The sequence below is a fragment of the Lipophrys pholis genome (genome assembly GCF_963383615.2).
Source record: "Lipophrys pholis genome assembly, chromosome: 16".
NCBI lineage: Eukaryota > Metazoa > Chordata > Actinopteri > Blenniiformes > Blenniidae > Lipophrys > Lipophrys pholis.
In genome coordinates this window covers 15,136,043-15,156,915 of record NC_137634.1, presented here as the reverse complement: position 1 = coordinate 15,156,915, position 20,873 = coordinate 15,136,043, and the positions used below count along the sequence as shown (strand labels likewise).

At 39.5% G+C, this 20,873-nt stretch overlaps 1 protein-coding gene across 1 annotated transcript in view; it reads left to right on the top strand.

The window, feature by feature from the left end:
* Positions 1 to 10,546, top strand: part of mtnr1bb (melatonin receptor 1Bb) — a 37,810-nt gene extending 27,264 nt beyond the window's left edge. The window contains exons 2-4 of the mRNA XM_080482456.1: positions 8,013 to 8,131; positions 8,222 to 8,566; positions 9,168 to 10,546. Of these exons, the coding sequence (XP_080338582.1) occupies positions 8,013 to 8,131; positions 8,222 to 8,566; positions 9,168 to 9,590 (887 nt within the window). The 3' untranslated portion in view covers positions 9,591 to 10,546. The remainder of the gene's footprint in view (positions 1 to 8,012; positions 8,132 to 8,221; positions 8,567 to 9,167) is intronic.
* The last annotated feature ends 10,327 nt before the right edge of the window (positions 10,547 to 20,873 follow it).

Here is a 20,873-nt window from a genome sequence, read left to right as displayed (position 1 = left end):
TTGTGTTTGAAGTGATTGAGAGTGGTCAGGCTGAGGATGATATGTATGACCAGGCAGTTGGCAGGGCAGTGGAGTGGATTGAGGGAGCTGCTGGCGCTGAGAGCTGCCAACGTGGATAGGCATGTGCTGCCGCGAGGATGACATGTAGTGGTAATGACAAGATTGTTTAGTGCTTTGCCTACAGCGCTAAGAGAAAAGTAGTCCTTTATCTTGTGGCTTGCCTCGTCAACATAGTTTTTTTCTTCTCCTCTTCTACTGCGAACCACCCCATCCTCGGGTGACCTTCACTCTTCTTTTATGTGTAATCATTTTACTTTTCCTCTTGACACCGTTGTTCATTGATCTCGGCAGATTGAGTGAGAAATTGTTTTTTCTTCTTCTTTGTGTCACGTCCTTCCACTTAACAGACTAAAGAAATAACCGGAGATGACGGCTCCATTCTAGAATTACAGAGCCGTTAATTGCCCTGATCATGTCTTGTGGGAAATGCATTATTTAGCCACCTTAAATGAGATTGGCTCCCCCACTTTTAACTTTTAGCATTTCCACATGAAAAAGCAGCTTTTATCATGCTTGACCACTTTTGCCCTCCACATAGTTCCCTTCTGGACTCAGTCCCCAATCCTATCAACATTCCCTTATCATCTATTTTTTTTTACCCCCATTCCTTCACTGAAAACAAATTTAAATGCAAACAAGGCAAATCTGCCTTCCATGTCCTCCCACAGGAAAGACATGAAAAAGAAAATGAGAGGAAAATCATTGCAATCTTTCCCCCCAAGGCATTGCTTATAGACACGGAGGGAAAAGACACAAAACAATTTTTTGGGTTCTAATACTGTTCATTACAATAATCATTGCCGCATTTCTTTTGTCGATTAACTTTCAGTCAACAGTCCCATACGCAATAATGTGCACGTGAATGATCTTGTGGGGAGCCGTCCAAACTTCAGTCTTAGGCACATTTCATCCATTTATTAGGCATATAAAGCGCGCGCGTGTGTGTGTGAGGTGGGGGGCGCAGCGGTGCAAAAAATTAATGTTATTTCTGTACTGTGCAAGATTTCTCATTTCCTCTTTGATTGGTGTTGGCCAAATATGTTACTGCTGCAAATTAAATTCTACACTTCAGACTCTGTATGTGCTTTCATCTGGAAATTTGGACTTAAATTTTTTTTTTAAATCAAGGTCTCTGAACAGTTGGTTGTTGAAATTACACCAAATGCCCCACGGGTTTCTGGGTAAATTAAGTTGTAGTATAATATAACCGTAGTTTCTATTGCTCTAAACTTTGAGACTAGATAACTGTGTTTAAGCTCAGGCTCGTGTCTGTGAATAATTTATGAAATGCGATCATCGGTATTATCACCAGCTTAGTGAACAGATGGTTTGAAAATTCTCACAGGTGTGTCGGCGTGCAGCTGTGCACGCGCCTCACATGTGGGACACTTGTTTTTTCTGCTTTGTCAAATGTGGGCCGTCTCCCATCAGGCTGATGGCAGGGGGAAAAATGGAAGTGACCGGCTATACCGCACTCGTACATGCATGAATCTGTTCATCTACGCCAGTGAAGCATGAACTAACGCCAACAGAGCTATACTGTAGGCCGGTCTACTTTAACTGTTATATCATCACATTATAACCGTCACGGAGCAAAATCTAACACCTTGTTCAAAACTTTTCTGCTCGCTGCCTTGCAAATAAAACAAACTGCTCTAACATTCACGAATAAACAGAAATTTGCAAGAATTTCACAAGAGCTGTGCACTGGTTTATATAATGCTTGTTATTTATCATGTAACATGGCAAAGCAGCAGAACAGCAGGTCATTTAATATGTCACACGAGTCACCATTTAAACGCTTTTGTGAAAGAAAACATGGCTTCAACAGCGTTGTGATGATTGTCTGAATGAGTGTATGCTTCTTGCTGGGCTCAACATGTAAACTGAAAATTTAATTCCTGTAATTATCGGTACAACTGTGCACCACACACTTTTCTGACTCATCGGTGACCACGCAATCTTGTAACAGGTTAAAAATGTCTCAGAGTTTTAAGTTATGAAGTTAGATGAACAACTTATGGAATAATTACAAGTCAGTTTCAGGAAGCAGCTGCCATTTTCTCCAACAGATTTGAATTAACAAAATATGAGAAAAGAATCAGGAGCGTGTTCATAAAGTCGTGTGTCAATACAACAAAAGCATTCTGAATTATTGTTACCACTTGAAAAAAATCAACCTGTCGTCAGGAGAAGGCGGGGACGGCGGACTCGAACACATCGGCAGAAGACAGAGCAGGTTTTGGCCTGTTCATTTATAAGGCTCATTTATGCTCCACATAGGCATGAAAACAGATATGTGCACCCAAAACAGCGTAAAGGTCACTGGCTATTGCTTTGGAATGACTGTTTGGCAAACTATCCACCAGAGGGCCCCGCTTTAAATTACCATTCTGACCAGATACCAAGCAGAGTAGAAGTATTTGTTTCAGAGAGAGGAAGTCAGAAATAACTAACATGGTGATGTTAAACACCATTAAATATCTCCAGGGCTATCAATTTTGCTGCTCATTAAAAAGAAAATTGTTGTTTCTCTTTTTAATTTTTAATCTCAACACTACCCCGTGACTCAGAATGGTACTGCGGTGCTTGGGCCATATATATAAGCTTCAAAGGGAGTACAGTAATATAATGAACTCAGAGGAGAGAGGGATGGCTATGTGTAAGTTTCAGTACACAGGCATTTCGTTAGGGAATCAAAGGCACAAAGCAAACGATCCAAAATGTAGTCCAGAATCAATCCAGGGTCATGACTAGAAAAAGAAGTAAATAGAAAACAAGGAGGCTAAAAAAGCTGACCAGAACATGGACAAAGATAAGCAATATAGTTGAATGAACTGGCAACTGAAAGAGGATGTCACGTGTACCTATACATGCTCAGGGAGTCAGGAGACGGCTCAGCAAAGATCACAACACTCATGTGTAATCAGGGTGAGGCACATGGATGGCAGAGCAAGAAGACACCTGAGGGCAGAGATCTAACGCAGACAGGGAACCTGAAGGCAGACATTAACATGAACATAGACCAAAGGCAATATATGAAACATGCATCAGGACAACTAGACACACTAGAAACCCACATTTCTATGTTCATCCGTCTATCCCACCTCTTTGTTGCCCGCCTGTTTTACCTTAAGCTGAAAATACGAGAGAAAAAGAAGAAACAAAAAAATGCATAAGGAGAAACTAAAAAATAAACATGATCCGTAAAGCATGAAAAAACAACCATTATTTACACAAGGTGGCAAAAAACAAGAATGCCTTAGACCTCACAAGAAAATGCAGTACACCTGGGAAGAGATGTAAAAAAACGAGTGAAAAGCAGTGGCATGTACCATTTTCTACACAAATGTGATTAATCATAGGATAGATTTCAGAGACAACACAAGGGGAAAAAAAAAAAAAGTTCTGCCCAGTCTCAATCGTTTGGCAGCCCTGGGGCAGAGAGAATTTTTTTTTATTTTAATGTATAGAGTATAGTATGACTCGGAATCAGAACTATGACTAAAGAACAAAACTGACATGAGATCAGAACCCATGCCGATAATCTAAATATGACAACATAATGTGACTTTAAATAAGGCAACAAACTGAACCAGTTCAACATGACAAGACCTGAAGCACAAGGGCCCTTGAGGGGAAAAAGGGAAGAGAAAAACAACTCGTGAAGACCTAAGATAGAATACGAAACATACCGCCAGAGCTGTGACACATGTTCAACATAAGTCATTTCGTGCATCAGAAAAGCAAGAATCTGGAAACAGGTATAGTAAAATATACTGGATATATTCAGGTCAAGAGGAAGGATGAAGTCTCAATACTGTGCTCTATATGATAAAGTGCTTTCCCTATCTTTAAATTACCCCGTGTACTTATAATTCCATGATTTGAAGCTGCCTTTCTTCATTGCCTGATTTAATTGTTGGTGTGGACATGGCGCCCACTCACACAAAGCCGCTGGTAATGAAGATTAATCCAGTCAAACCAAAAAGATCATTTTTGCTTTATCACATTTGGAAAGCCCTGTGATTAAAAGATCCATATTAGGGTTTTAAAAAAGATGCTGCGCATCAACCTCCTTTTCAACACACATATCTAATTTATATTCAAAGACACTGGAAAGCCCAGGATTATGAAGTCTTATCATATGGTAATTGAAGATGCCACGGTGCATTTGCTGTAAACCCACACATATGCTGCTGTCCACAGATATTTTCCTTATCGACACACACAGTATATGTGGGTTGTGACTGATATCAACTGTGCGCAGGCTGTCAGACGCAGAGCAATCAGTGTTATTATAGTTAATTTTGTTATTAGCTACCAAATCATCCTGATAATGGGAGTCATATGTGAATATAGACACATAACAACCTGTTTGTGTTATGTATACATTACATGTATGTCCTAATTTGACGAGAAAGCCCAGGGGAATATGAAAACAACAATTGACAGCCTGGTAAACATATTTTTAATGTCTTTGTTGTGTTTGAAAAGACTTATGTTTTGTTTTTTTCTTTTCTCAATAGTGTCGCAATCGTCTTTGACAAAAACTCTTATGTTCATCTGGTTTCATAAGGTTTGTTAGGATAGTAATCAAAATAACATAAACACATGGATTAAACTAAAAATAAGAGGTATGTTTCTCTTTCCTCGACGCCCCTCCCTTTACCAGGGGGAGTTAATTGCTGCTTCCGCTTTGTAAATCATGGAGTATTTTGACATTTCTAGGTTGACAGCCACACTCTTAAGCCACATGTGCACATGCTAAAAGAAGAAGAAGCTTGTCATGCATGATATAACTACAAATAAACCTTTGCTGCACTTTGAATCATTCACTTTTGGCATGACATTGAATGCCCACAATCACTTTCAGGAATGTTTGAGGTTTTGTGGGTTTTTTTGCCACTGACTACTTGTGAATATATCTAGGATTGCTTGTTTTTTTTGCACCAGCCTGTGTACACAAATAATGCCCTGCAAATGACCTCTGTTGGCATCTGCTGTGAAAACACACACACACAAGGTGAGCAAGAGACATGAGGCCCAGAACCCAAAAGACAGAAAGATGCATCAGTGCTCTTCCCCGTTACATTTGGGTCTACCATTACAATAATCATCTGAGTTGCTTTTGACAAATAATCCTGAAAGCTGGCAAAGTCAAACAAATACAATACCTGCTGGCGGAAGTTGCAAAAGCACACACATCCTTTACTGAGAAAGGTAGAGATTTGGGGTAAGAGAAGATAGCAATAGTGGAGGTATTGATTCGTTCAAGTGAAAAGAGACTTGTGCTGTCTAAAAAACAAGAGACTCAAAGCAACACACTTCAGTAACTCTGCACTTTGAGCTGAAAATTGTAAAACTTTTAGATAAATGTGACACCTCAAAGTGAGATCCCAGGTTCGCTTCAAGGCTTTTCTGCATATGGTTTGCATGTTTTCCCTGTGCATGAGGTGATTTTCTCCAGCGACTCCAGTTTGCTCACACAGTCCAAAGGGTTAATGGATGTCTGTAAATTACCTATGATGTGTGGCTGTGTCGACAATTGTCTGTGCTTCCGCTGTGATGGACCTGCAACCTGTGCAGTTTGTACCCTGCCTTTTGCGTAATGTCAGCTGGAATTGGTTCAAGCCCCCCATGACCTTAAAGGCTCATTTCTGCTCGATATGCATATGGATGTGCACAAAGCCTTCCATCCATACTTGGCGTTGATTGTGTCAATCTCCTGGAATGTTATGCATATAGACCAACAGAGCAGTACCACTAGTAGAAGCTGTGGGGCAGTGTTGAGATAAAAAGCATAAATAAATTTTGGCGTAGCGGCTGTGTGACAGTTCGAGGTGTTTAACGGCCTCACAGACCAACCACCCCTGTCTGTCTCAGATTGTCTCAGTGTCAACTGACTAACCAAACATGAAAGCTACTTTCTGTCATCGCTGTCATTGTCATAGTGATTGTGAACTTACTTCTCCTCGAAAAAAACAACGCTTCTCTTTTTTTTGATATTTGGCCAGTATGTTGATTTGGATCAGCGCCCTCTGGTGGATTGAATGCCAAATGTTCATTCCAATGCAACGGGCACGTCAAAGTTCAGAGGCAGTGATGTTTATGTAATTTGTTGTTTATGTCTTCATGCATATTACAGAGCATACATTACTTTTAGTCGAAAAAAAAAGTGATATAGACGATCAATATGATGCTTTTTTTTTTAATTTCTTGTGTCAATGTGGTTTATTTTCCACAATGGGCTTACAATTACATGATGTCTCTATCTTAGACGTTGCATGCCTTTTTAACTCTCGCTCTTTTGTTTGTGCTGTCATATATCTTATTTTGTTTTTTTCTGGCGAGGGTGCATGAAAAGCCCTGATGGGTCCACAAAGGGATTTCCTTTCTACTTTATTGTGACCGCCCATCTAATTAAAGTTGAAAAAAATGTCATTGATACTTTAAGACAAATGTATTTTTATTTGTATTACTAATCTCTTTTACATACACAAGTGTTTCAGTAAGAGGCAAGTCACAAATGACTAAATATTTGAGGGGAAAGCTCAAAGAATCAGACATGAAGAAGCCTGGAGAAACTAATCTTGACCAAATAGGCATCAGAAAAAGTTGATTCAGTCAATGAAAATCGAACCTTAAAATGAGGCACATGTGCTGAAGTGAGCAACAATATAACAGATTAAATTATATGGGCTGACTCCAACCGTCATTGTGAATGTGAGAAATCATTAAAAAAAAAAAAATCACAAGAAGATAATAAGTAAGGCCATAAAACCCTCTTAAATTGTATCTAATAAAGAGGACAGAAGATATCATAATAATCATGGGAAGCTCCCTGATTATAATAATACCAACTTATTAAAAAAACATAACTGTAGCAGAAACAAAGGATCTCCTTGAGCTCTTTATTAAGCTAATTTTGTTTTTGGTATGAGCAGCCATGCACAGAACTAATAGTTCCTTCCATGTTTCGGAGTGAATTTCAATTATATTTTTGTTGATTCCCTCAAACCTAAAAGGCACAATGTGACTTTTCTTTTTTTTTTTAACACCTCTCGTTTGTTGTATTTTTGCTCTACCCTTTGCTGTGATTATTTTACCAAACAAACATGTCAGCAAGGTTGAGAAAGTTTGGTAACAACAAAACATTTTAATAAAAGTCACTAGTGGCAACATCAATAGATGGCAAAACACGACTGAACCGAGTCAGAAAATGTGACGGTTCTACTACGACAAAGCAATACAATGTGTCATTTCTGTGACGCACAAGCTGGATTTTGGGAACCAACGATTCTTTCAATTGGGACCCAGTGTTGTGTCCAGATGTTTGTCCTTCCACTCTGTCAAAGCAGCGCTTCTGCCAGTCATGATAAAACTTTGTCAGGGGCGAGGCAATCAGCCATGGGGCAGATGCGAGCAACCTTTTGTAATCTTGGCCCCCCCTCAGCCAACAATCACACCCTGCTGGACGTGCTGAGATAGGCTGCCAGCCCAGTGAAAATCACATCCTATGCAACCGTCGACTATTTGCTGGGGTGAGACAATGCGCAGTGTGAAACAAAGCAAAAAGAACTGGTGTCATCCAAGGCTGATACAAGCTTATCCCAACTGACCAGTGACATCAACGACAGGAAGTCTGAAAACTTTATCATGCCAAACCCCAACTGACTGTGACGTGTGGTGCCATTCTCCAGTTTTAATAGCGGAGCTGTTTTAAAAACAGAGGAGACGTGGGAAAATTCACCGTGCTGAGGTTGAAAGATAACGGGTGAAATTATGGATGTCATACTAGAGGGTGAATTTAGTGGCAATAAAACTTAATAAAATTCACTTTTTGTATAATTATTGCATCTGCCGCGTATTAAAACGTGATTCATGTCACAACCGATAATGTGCCTGTATAGAAATGAACTGACCATGTCCCTCGGTGTCTTCCTCTCCAGGTAATGTGTTTGTGGTGAGCCTGGCATTTGCTGACCTCGTGGTAGCTTTCTACCCCTACCCTCTTGTTCTCTATGCTCTCTTCCATGACGGATGGGCACTGGGAGACACACAATGCATGGTAAGAAGACTTTACTTGGAGCTTTTTTCAGCGTGCTGCCACAGCATCACCAAAACGCCAACAATCTGCTCTCTTCCTCTCTCTCCTCAGGTCAGTGGCTTCCTTATGGGCCTGAGTGTCATCGGTTCCATCTTCAACATCACCGGGATTGCAGTGAACAGATACTGCTATATCTGTCACTCCTTCTCTTACAGTCGGCTGTACAGCTATCGCAACACTTTGATATTTGTTGCCTTAATTTGGCTGCTCACAATAGTGGCCATTGTGCCCAATTTCTTCGTCGGCTCCCTGCGCTATGACCCACGGGTCTACTCGTGCACCTTCGCCCAGAATGTCAGCAGTTCCTACACAGTGGCAGTAGTCGTGGTTCACTTCCTGGTTCCCATTGCAGTGGTTACCTTCTGTTATCTACGTATTTGGGTGCTAGTGATTCAGGTATGTCTCTGAATTCTCTGTATTATGGTTGTTCAATGTCCTTTCATTGTGTCTTTACAGAAAATATCCTTTTGAATTCACATAATGCTGTTAAAAAAAAAAACTTGGAGATTTAAATAGGATGTAAAGCAGATGGGTCAGTGGTAATCAGCGTACTTGATTCATTCAGGTTGAACCTGTAATGTAGAAAATACGTCTTCTTCAAATTTTGAAACTGACCTTTAATGATTGACCTGATGCTGCACAAACGGAATTCTCTAAATGCCACAATAGGCTTACAAATGATAACATTCTGCGAGCTTAAATCCTTTTTGACAGGTAACATTTATCGCAAGTAAAGTGAACACAGTTCTGAGACAAGCTCTAAAAGCAACAAAATTCATCAAATTGTGGCAATCTTGTGTTAAAATATTATTTCATGATTATCAGTGATGGGCAGATAGAAGAGTCGGGCCTTTGAAAAGGTGTCATCTGTGTGGTTAAATGTGCTTCGGTGAGGGTTCCGGTGTTTTTAAGTGTGCATAAAACAGTGAGGCAAAGGCAGATTTGTGTTTTCTTTTCTTTTCTTTTTATCGAGCTCGTCTGTTTCCATCATTTTCAGGTGCGGCGCAAAGTGAAGACCGAGGAGAGCCCACGACTCAGACCAAGTGACTTGAGGAATTTCATCACTATGTTTGTGGTATTCGTGCTGTTTGCTATCTGCTGGGCACCACTTAACCTGATTGGCCTGGCAGTGGCAATAGATCCATCCCGTGTGGGTCCCCATATCCCAGAGTGGCTCTTCGTGGTAAGCTACTTCATGGCCTACTTCAACAGCTGTTTGAATGCCATCATCTACGGCTTACTCAATAGGAATTTCAGGAATGAGTACAAACGCATTGTCACCTCGGTCTGGGTGACTCGGCTTTTCGTGACAGAGACTTCGCGCGCCGCCACGGACGGCAGGAGCATGAGGAGCAAGCAGTCGCCGCCACCGCCGCTAAACAACAACGAGTCAGGCAGAGATCGCATAAACAAAGAATAAAATCTGGATCCTTGAGCCTGTCATATGGTAATTCCTGTTTTTATGTGATATCCAGGCAGTTGTGCAGCTAAAGAGAATAAATTAACAACTGAAACTCAAGGACATGGCTTTGTTTTCTTGTAGTTTACAGTAGAAGTATACATATTCATGTAATTATTACACTGTGTTTTCTGAACATTTATTACTCTTAAGATTAGTTCAGGAATTTCTAAAGTGCTAAGGATGTTTTGGTTCTGTTTGCTTTTTTTTTTAAAATTGTGATTTACATTCAAAGTTATTATTGAGCTTCGTCTGTTGACAGACTTAAAAGAAGTTGGTCTGTCCTGGGAGAACTGATCCATGTTTTGCAGTTTCATGTTGTTATTACTCTAACAATCTGAATGGTACATTAATATTATATGGAAAAAAAGTGATATCCTTTAATGTCTGCTGCTGTAGACTATTTTACAAAACTGGGAAACCGCTGGCATAACGTACACCTCTCCTTAGTAACTTCAAAAGCCTCAAAGAAAACAACTCGCCTCACTGGAATGCTCGCAGAAGAGGAGATAATGCCTGTCTGCAGATGATATACAGTATATGTTTGATAGACTTTTATGTGGTGGTAATAAAAAGGAGTCATATTCATATGCGAAGCCTAAATGCTGCAGAAGCAGACGTTTCATACTGCCTGGTCTGACCTTCTTGCACTGTAAAGAACGAAAAATGAACACTTAGTAATAAACTCAGCAAATTGATTCAGGATATTAATTCACTGGTGGAAGACCCAGAGAAAGTGTGAAAGTACTGGCACCTAACCATGAAAGATGTGCTGATGAACATGTTGTTTTTATTTTCTAAAAGCCCCACAATACGCAGGCATGTGATGAAGCATGTAGAGGACACCTACGGATGGAAGCATTGTCACTGCAAAACAGCACAGCAGGTTGATTTTCACCGACTCTCATCAGGACATTACAAAAGCATAAGCTGTGATGGATTGGCGGCCTGCCTGTAGTGTATCCCAGTCAGCTGGGATCGGCTCCAGCTACCCACGACACTACGTGGGCTAAAGCGGCCATAATAGATGGATGGATGAATGGATTGAAGCACATGCAACTTAAGAAAGAAATAAGACACCTGCGTTGTCATGTCTACAGAAATATACACACGACTAACCTTGTAAAACCTTCACAAAACTACTTGGAGAACATTGTAGTGTCGGTTGAAATAACTGTCCGGGTCATATCACATTACATGCATGACATACTTAGTACACGTGAGCTGAAATAACACTGCTTGTTTTTGATCTATGCTGGTCTGATGTCATATTCTGTTGTCGTGGGTGAACCAGCATGATTTCAACACCTCCGACATACCTCCACCAAAACACACGTTGCTATATACTATGACATATGCTGGTATAATCACTGCACATTCAGCCCGTTGAAGTCATATAGACTTTTCTTTTTTTTGTTCGAAGTCTATGTTTACTTTTGCATTTACAAAAGCACCCTAACAGTGGGGAAACTAAGTCAATGGGGGGAAAAACTGTGACGGCAGGTCGTTTAATATCCTTCTGCCACATCTACTGTCACTGGTTTTGGTGTGAAGGTGGGCTGAACACGTCACAGTTGATGTATTCCTCAGTCTATATATCACTTGTAACTTTAACACCACTCATATCTATTGGACAGGATGCCATATGGGCCACAAGCCTGCAGTATTTTCTAATGTCCATAACATGTTTGAACATAACAGTGCATTTACCTGAGCACTACATTCATGGAGGTTTTAGGCATTTCCCTGCAACTGATTCCCAAGTCACTCAGCAGTATATGAAATTGGATCATTCCTGGCACAAACAAGATATTGAAATCTTAAAACTCAAATAATATCTCAGACAATTACCTGAAATGAGGCCCCCGGCTAGCTCAGTTGGTAGAGCATTAGACTATCAATCTCAAGGTAGTGGGTTCGTGTCCCACGCTGGGCACCACCTTCCCATGGGCTCTCCACCCACAGGGAAGGTTCTTAATCAGTGCAATGTGATCTGGGTGACAGTGCTCAGACTGCCACCCCCGCGAGCTGGAAACAGATATGCAGGAGAAAATGAATAACCTGAAATGTTGATTTTTTTTTTTTTTTTACATAATACACACTTTTAATTTGTAAGGATTTCAACATAATATGATACTGATCTTTCTGAACATTTGCTAAGACAGAAGCTTCATACTGATTCTGCACCACCTGCGGCATATGCACAAACCAGGACTGACTGCATGGACGTGATGTCAACATATTCAAAATAAAATGTCAATGCAATGCCTCCATTTGAATGGCCACATGCAGCAGCATGAAGCATTCTTTATGCAGACTAAAATGTTGCTGTGCAATTCAAAACACAGCAGGTGTCACAATCCAAGATATCTAACATGAATTGCATCTGCTATTTATTATTATAGTTTCCTGAGCTTCTCCCCGTCCTTATTGCGCCTGAATTTTAAGAAGATGTCAACCTATATTACTAACTGAATGCAAATGATGCTGCTCTCTACTGAACATAATAACAAAAGGGCAAAGTTTTACAACCAGGGCTGGGTGCGACTTTACTGTTATGTGTTTGAAAAGCTTCTGTCAGAGAGAAAAACTACACAACAAAACCATTTACTGGACTTGCAGCAGGCCATGTGGATTAGCCTAAGGTTCCTCTGCCTCCTTCATCATATGCTCTACAGTCTTTGCAAGTCTTATGCAGTGCTGACTTCGACTCCAATTCAGAAATACTTATGCAAAAGCTTTCCATTGAATTCATCCTGATGAAAGGATCTTTGTCGTTAATGTAAATCGTTTATTTTCTCATGGTCTCATCACCAGGCACACATTTTGATGCTTTCACTGTGAAAACAAAAAGAGGCAGAGCACATTGTTAGAAGTGTTTCGTTAAAGCTGATATTCTTGTTGTATTCAATTTGACAGTAAAGTAACAGCCATTGCCTCTTCAGTGAGTGGTGTTTGTAACAATGTAGATTGTGGAGAAGGTACAGCTCATATCTGTATTCCCATCTCAGGGTGCCTAGCGAACATTTTGTTGTGATATAAAGTGTCTGAAACATTTGCGGTTTATTCGCTGCCATTTGAGGGAGCCTGAAGACGTTTCAAAAGAATATTTTGTAAATTAGTGTAATTGTGCTTTTTAATTGTGGTATATTGTCAATGGAGATGTATTCAAAATGTATGTGTGTGTGTTTTTTTTTTAGTACGGTATATCTGAAGCTCAGCAATCCCACATGATTACTGTTTACTATTGGATGATATTTAACCTCTCGCTCCATTAACTCCACTACAGTTTTAAAGTGCATCTAAAACAACCTCTCACTTGATTGGCACAGGCAAATCCACAAACACTTTTTGTTTGTTTGTTTTCCCGTCTCTACTGATAGACACAACTTGATTTTGCACAATTTAAATACTCAAGACTAGCAAAATCAACTATCAAATGTCACAGTTCAGATTTCCCTTTCCTGTGTAACATTTCTATTCATTTTTCTGCACATGTATGTGTATAATACAGGGTAAAATGTGCAAAGCCATAGATTACAAATGCTACCGTAAAGTAACAGATGCAAAGTTCAAAGTCATACTATAAATATTAATAGGACAGATGTGACAGGGTTGGAAGTGATGTAGGAATATTTGGAAGCAAAACAACATTTCTGGTGCAGAGGAAAAGTAGAAGACCGGGGTATATTAAGGTTATGCCAAATAAATGATATTCAGATAAATATAGGGAGGCACTGCTCTCCTGACAACAGGGACTTGGGAAGGTCATTTCTCCATTAGGGAAGCAGGAGAGCTGAACAACAACAGAAACAAAAAAAAACAACACAGAGACGGTGCTGTGGCACAAAGAAATCTGATGTATAAATATCAAGAGTGGGTTTTAGATGCACTTCAAGGGGGAAAAGACTTCAATTCAAACCAAAGAAATGTTAAATGTAACAGTGGGTGTAGGCATACACTTTGTCATGACGACTGCTCGAGGGAATTTTTGAAACACCTTCAGTCCTTTAAGGTCTTTCTTTTTCTTTTCTTTTTGTTTCAAATCTACTGCCTTACAGTTAATACAATCGTGTCAAACTTTAAAATATTACGGCAAGTGCCATACGTTCTGTAAACAATGAACCCATTGAGGAAACCTGCCTCCATACTGTTTCTCTTTATGTATTCAGGACAAGTGTCTATAGAAAGTTTTCTCTGCAGCATTGCGCTGAAGTTCATATGCAGACCTCAGGCAGGAGACTCAACTGCCGAAACAGAAGAACAAATATTATCTTTTTTTCTCTCTTGTGTATTCCTTCCATATACCCAATGGCTAAATTATGTAACGATGTTCATTTATGCTCCCTATGCTCACTGTGTCAGCCCGTACTTGGGGGCATTCTCAAAGCCAACAATTATGAAACCGTGCTTACAAACTATATTCTGTTTCTTTTTGCAATGTAAACACTATTTTTCATCACAAACGGTAAAAACTCATTTGACCTAATCACTCTGCAGACTCTTACTAAATTCACACAAGGTAACTATTTCAAGACACGTAATATTTTTGATTCCTTAACGTGCACACAACTGTGATAAATCTTTGTTTCAAGTTTATTTACATAATTGTCTGTAAGACAACTTAAGTCTTATTTAAATTATGACAAAAAGAATCTTTAATTATTTTGGCCACAAAACCACACGTCTGGTCTTTAAACTCTGTTCTGCTAAACTCAAACACGATGGTGTGACAAGAAGTGAAAATGCATCGTTTATTTGATTTCATCCACTTTCTTTATTTCCTGGGCTCTTTGGTGGAATTTCACAGAACAACGTAACAACGACCCAAAATGTAACAGCGACCCAAATTGTTATAATATATAGTGTAATAAAACCCAAAATGATACTAACTGGTCGATGATGTAACAAAAGTGCTGAGCCTGAAATGTAATTAAAAAAATGGAATAAAACCTAAAATGTTATAACTGGTCAATGATGTAAAAACATTTAACAAGAATTGAAATGTGATCTTATTATGTTTAATGCTTTTACGTTATTATGTCATGATGATTGGAGAAATATATATATATTGGGCTCAGTCTTGTTACATTATTGACTGTTTGTTACATTTGGGGTTTTATTACATCATATTTTATAACAATTTGAGTCATTGTTACATATGGAGCCTGTGGATCTTATAATTTTGAGGAAATGTAATAATTAATCTTAAGACAGCTTTGGCCACATATTTTGCATATATGTATATGCCAATAACAGCACACGCTTTATAAGAAGCACACAGAAAGTTTACCATGATAACTGTTTCAGACCCATTCATACATTCAATAAAATCCCAAATTATTAACTTCACTGTACAAAATCTTTTGGCATTTGCAATCATATCTTAGTATGCATAACGTATTGAAAGACTTCAAACTAAAAAGATGCACGTGTTAAAATTGCCGCAACACTCTTTTCTTTCTCTGGAATGTGTGAGCTGTATGTTTTACAGCTCACACATTGCCCTGTGAACGTTGGGTGAGACCCCGCAGCAAAGTGCAATGTAAGTGTGGCAAGAAAACCTACGCGCGTCTGTAAATGAATCAAAACATTATCTAAATTAATTAACACACTGAAATAATTGTGAAATTCTTTTTTTTAATCAATGAATGTTAAGTGACAGCTTTTAATGCTGTAAATCTTTTCTTTTTATCTTTGCTGTTAATTTTTCCACCATGATCCAATGCTTTCTTCACGGAGCAGAGGATGGATGGATGGAATATAATGTTGCCTCAATATGCAACTTCCCAAGGAAGTGAAAGGTGTCGGTTGTCACTCAAAAAGCTACAGTTCCTTTATGCAACTAAATCCTTTTGAGTGCCGTTTTCAGGAAGGTGGCACATTCTGTCTACCTGTCAAATTCATCCACGTTATGGTTTTTAAGTCAGTCTCACACCTTGCTAGAAATGCTGTATGTGGAATTTTTGAATGGTAACGCATCCTCTGAAAAGAGAAAACTCCTTCATAATTTTACAATTTTTTTTCATTTTTCAATGTATGATTGGTGCTTTGAGGAACAGCATAGCAGCATAGGTGCAGCTGCTACTTTGCATTTGAAAAGCATATATTCAGCTGCTGCTAAGCCAGACAACGTTGGTTCATTTTACATATTTTAAAAGATTGTTTTCTTCAATTACAGGCCACTCCACATATCAGAGGATATCCCAAAATCATGGAAATTGACGAGGACAGAATGAAAGAAAATTGGATGAATTAAAATGCTATTGAGTGTGAACAAAGCAGTTCAAGTAGGGTGATGTTAAGTTAGGGGGCTGCTCATCAAGGCTGTCAGAAGAAATACTAGACAGTCTGTTGGTTCAGTGTCTGCTGAGGTTTCTGTTAGTTCTGTTCTGTGTAAACTGATTTGGACAAACATGTTATGCAGCTATTTGCCTTTTATTTGATTGTGCGTTGCGTGCATGCACAATGGATTATATAACAACTTGATAACATCAGCTGACAGTTACAAAGACAACATGAACCACTGATCACATTGCGCGCACGAAAATGGAAGAAAAATTCTCAGCTTTGGGAAGATAATTGAATGCATTTAAAGCACACTGTCCCAAGAAATACATCGGCAGACCATAAATACAGTGAAATGCAGATGTGTGTGGATGTCAAGGAATGTTTACAATCAAGACACTGATCCACAGTCTCCAGGTCTGTGACTCTGAAAACATTCATTTGTTAAGTCAATTAACGCAAAGCACCAGCGCTTCACCACGATTACTATTTACACTCAGTGGCCATCAAACAGTGTTCCGCTAATGAGACACAGGTAACATTTGTTTGTCTGCTGCCTGTAACCTGTCTGCCACGATTAATCATATGTTTGAGATGCGACACATGACATCCTGTTCCTGCAGACCTGATGCTGTTACAGAACATCCATTCATAGGATGCGGGCTTCACAGGGTTTATAACAAATTAAATGTGGCAACTGGGTGTTTTTCCTAATGTCTTCAATGTTTTGTTTTGGGGGTTTTTTTGTGAAAAATTTTAAAAAAAATCTGTCTTTAATGCTTTATTACATTTTCTTTTTTGGGGTGTAAAGAACACCTGACGGAACAAAACAATTAAAATGGAAATGATTTACTGAACTTGCATTTCAGGCATTATGCCACTCGACTTCTTGTGTCATGATAACTGTTTTCTGTTGCAGAGGCTGTGTGAATGTGCATGCTTGTCTGATGTTATTCATGACTGATGTTCATTGATAAGGTTGTACGAAGAGGGGCAGGCCAGGATGGCCACGGGACGCACTGAGTAACCAAAGGGAAATCTGTGGAATGTAATGGAATTTAAAAATTTCAACTCTCAAAAAGACTTGGTCGTGACGCTAAGTCTCATTGAAATGAACTACGTGTAAAAAGTTATGCATTATGTGTACAATTCTCCTGAAACACAATGTTACAGAAAAAAAAATAAAATCTGATATATCATAGCTAAATGGATTTGTTCATTTGTGAAATCAGAACACTCAAGAAAGGCTGTTGTTTTTATTTCCAACATTGTGTTCCATATTTCATAGCTCAATATGTAAGCTTAAAAGGTTTCTTAAAAGCTTCGACTGTCTTAAATCAAAACATTTCTCCTCGTGGACCAGGGTGCCATACTTTTTGTGGGTAATTTCGTGTTGATGGTGTACCCTCTTAAGGCTCAGAATTAGGTTGAATTTGAGTTAGAGAGCTTTTGCCAGCTAGTGGTGCATACTTTGAACTCCCCGATGCCATCAGGCCCTGCTGCTTTGCACTTGCAGTGCTGCTTTTCATTTATGCTTTTCTGGGAGGTGGAAAGACAGTTTGATCCAGAAAGCATGTTGCCCTCAGTCGTGAAAAATAGGTGCGGATTTGAAAATGAGGAAAGTAACTTGTGGAGTTAAAGGGCATACAAAGTTGGGTCACATTAGACATGCTTGCTCACCCCTGTGGAAAGACAAATCTTCACTTCTGATTTTGGTACTCATCCCAAAACCTGACATCTGAATTCCCCCTAAAATCCACAATGCTCTTAGTTCATTTGCAGTCTCGCATCACTCCACAGAGTGTGTGAGAAGAAAGGACTGCCAGACAGAATGAGGCTCCTGGAGAAGTAAATGCAGATTAGATTTTAGCAGACAGCAGGACACGGACAAGTGGCTGGAGGTGATCCAGCACCGGAGGCAAAGACTATGATTAAGAAACGAGGGTGTGGTGAACAGAAACTGCCTCCTCCTGCTCCTGATGAATAATTGCTGGGGATGATATCCAGATGGTGGTCTTGACTCATCCTTATAATCAAACTCAATGCACACATTACTGCTATAACAGGATATCAGAGGAGAGGGTCCATCAAACATCTTCAAGAGAATAATTCCATCATGCCACACAGCTCTTTTCTCATATCGGACATTCCCCACAGGGAACAGTAGGATAAGGATGACATGGTCATTTCTGGCATTTGTGTAATACGTTTTTTTCTCGATTGATAAGACACTAAGTTCCATTCACTGCACACAGCCACCAACTGACTGCACACATTTCACAATAACAGGACTCTGGTGTCAAAACCTTGAACACTTTTCCTGGTTTGCACAGTTTCCAAAACTCTTGCACTCTTTTTGCAAAACACTGAACACATTTTTTGCTCATTTGAACACACTTCTCAATCATCGGACACATTTTTCAAAAAGTGAACTCGAGGAAGCAGAATTCGGACACTGTTCCAACACAACTGTCACAATTAAGACACGATAGGTCAAAGCTGAAAATACTTTTTCCAATGAAGTGCACACTATAAAACCTGCTGGGAAACTGCATTAGCTGTTCAGAATGGATGTCAGAGGAGTAAGAGGTCACGGTGGAAGAAGAGGACGCAGACATGGACAACCTAGACCATGGCCAGGTCTGCCGCCATATTCTCCCTTTCTGAATCCTGGAGAGGAATTCTTCTCTACATGGAGGTGGAAGGTATATGAGTGGCAGCCATATATTCAGAAGAATCTCTTGCAATCATGGTCTTGGCATGTGATGATGTTTCTGTTGATGCATGTCAGGGCTGGATCAGACACACTAGGTCTTTCTTTCCACGTTGCCTGGCCAGAGAAAACATAGCTTGTGATGTTGATGAGGTCCTGTGATCTGACCAGGCTGAAACAATTGATGCAGACGTGGTGTAAATATTTCCATTATGTACTTTGCACAATACAGTGCTGTCTTTATTTGTCTAACATTATTTTTTATTTGAAATGTAATGTCAGGCACTGCAATGGCCCCCTGAATCATTTAAAGGATGCATTTGTGTTTAAGTTGTCATTTTTTAGGACTGTATCATTTTTATTTTATTTATTCTTCAACAATCTCACATCATCATGGCTCCATATATAATCGGTACCCTTTACATTAAACTGCAGTCTCACAAACCACAACAATACAATATGCTGGCATAGATTCATAGGTCATCTCATACGAAAATGACTAATAGGGCAAGTATCCTCATTTCGTTCCACTGTTGAATGCTCTCTTCCACACTTCCACTGCTCAGCACACTCTCCTACATAAAAAGTGGGGAGTGTGTGTACTATCTGCTGGCAAGGGGCCACCGTGAATATCACAAGTTCAACAGATCAGCCAAGAGTTCACGCTCATATTTCAAAATGACGACTCTGTCTCCCACTGGGCAGGCAATTTTCTTACCCAGGCTTAACTGACTGGCTGTGTGTGCCATTAATAATTCTGATTAACATTTCATGTGCAAAGAGAGACTTTAATTGCACTTAATGCATGGATTAACAAAGATAATTCATGTATTAGATTAACTTTGTTAAGCCATGTATTAGTTTCACCCAGCAACCATATTATGCAATTTCATTTAATTTCAAAGCAGAGATAAAGTGTCAGTTTTAATAATTTAGAAGTGTGTGCTTACAGTAATATTGCCAGTGACATTCCGATGAAAATATATGGATGGCATCTTCCCTTAAGACGTTTAATTTACTTGTAACTGAGAGAATTTTTGACCTCGACTGTGGGGGAAAAAAATAAAGCCTTCTTCTAACTATTCAGAAAACATGTGCTTTGGAGACATGCAGCCTTTTGACACATGGACCACTTCACATTTAAGACAGAAATAGCATTCCTGATGTGGCGCAAGACACAGCGGCAGGCTTTAGAAATACAAAAGGGATCACAGTTTATTTATTTTTTTTTTTTTTAACCATTCTGTAATAATACATCTATGTTCAAATAGATAGTGGATGTGTTCAAAGCCTCGGCATTGATCTGCTGCATATAACTATAGATTAAATTGAATCAGAGCAGATTGTTTTTGTTCAATAAACATCTAATGTCATTGTTTTACACTTTTGAGAAAAAAGTCAATTCTCTTTCCGCGCTTCTCTTTAATGTATGACATTCTTATGAGAAGTCAAATATTTAATTGAATGAATCAACATTACATATGACAACACTAAGTTTAATGTGTTCACTCACAATCTCAGTCTGACATAACTGACATCATTATGACCTTTTACAAGACATTTGGGCAATAGCAATGTTCAGAATGTTAGAATGTTCAATGTTCAGCAATGCTTCAAAAAGCAATGCACTTTTTGAAGTGACTGGAGCGCCAGTAAGCCAGAGCTTGTTATTGGGGTTGAATGAGTCTGTGAGCTGTAACAATGAAAATAGGAACTGGCATTTCGACACTGTAGACAAGTCTGAGCAGTTGAAATATTTTCTAAGAGCCGGACTTAGTTTACAAGTATGACTGAAAGAAAAAGTTGTCCGAAAACCGCCGACTCCGAGCTGCCTTTTCACAATTACAACCGACTTCTCTTCTGCTGCCGAACAGCAAACATGGCAGTATCATCACCACTCCACTTCAAACATTGTCAATTACTCTACTCCACGACTGCCAGAAGTGCACTGACGAGCTGCTACAAGAGTCAGCTGTCTGCTCTTCGCCGAGGACAAGAGCCTGAAGACAACTGATAACTACTGAGACCTCCAATATTTCCCTCCGGTTGTCATGACAACAGACACTGCAGACACCATCCCTTCTCTGTAACAAAATCAACAGTCCCTAAACAAACAGAGACCGTAAAGCAGCCAACCTGTCATGCTCCTCTGAATCAAGGTGAGTGTTCAGTGGTGAAGATTAGCCAGTCCACTTGTGATGCGCTTTCAGTTGGTTTTATCACAACGTAACGCTCAAAGTCAT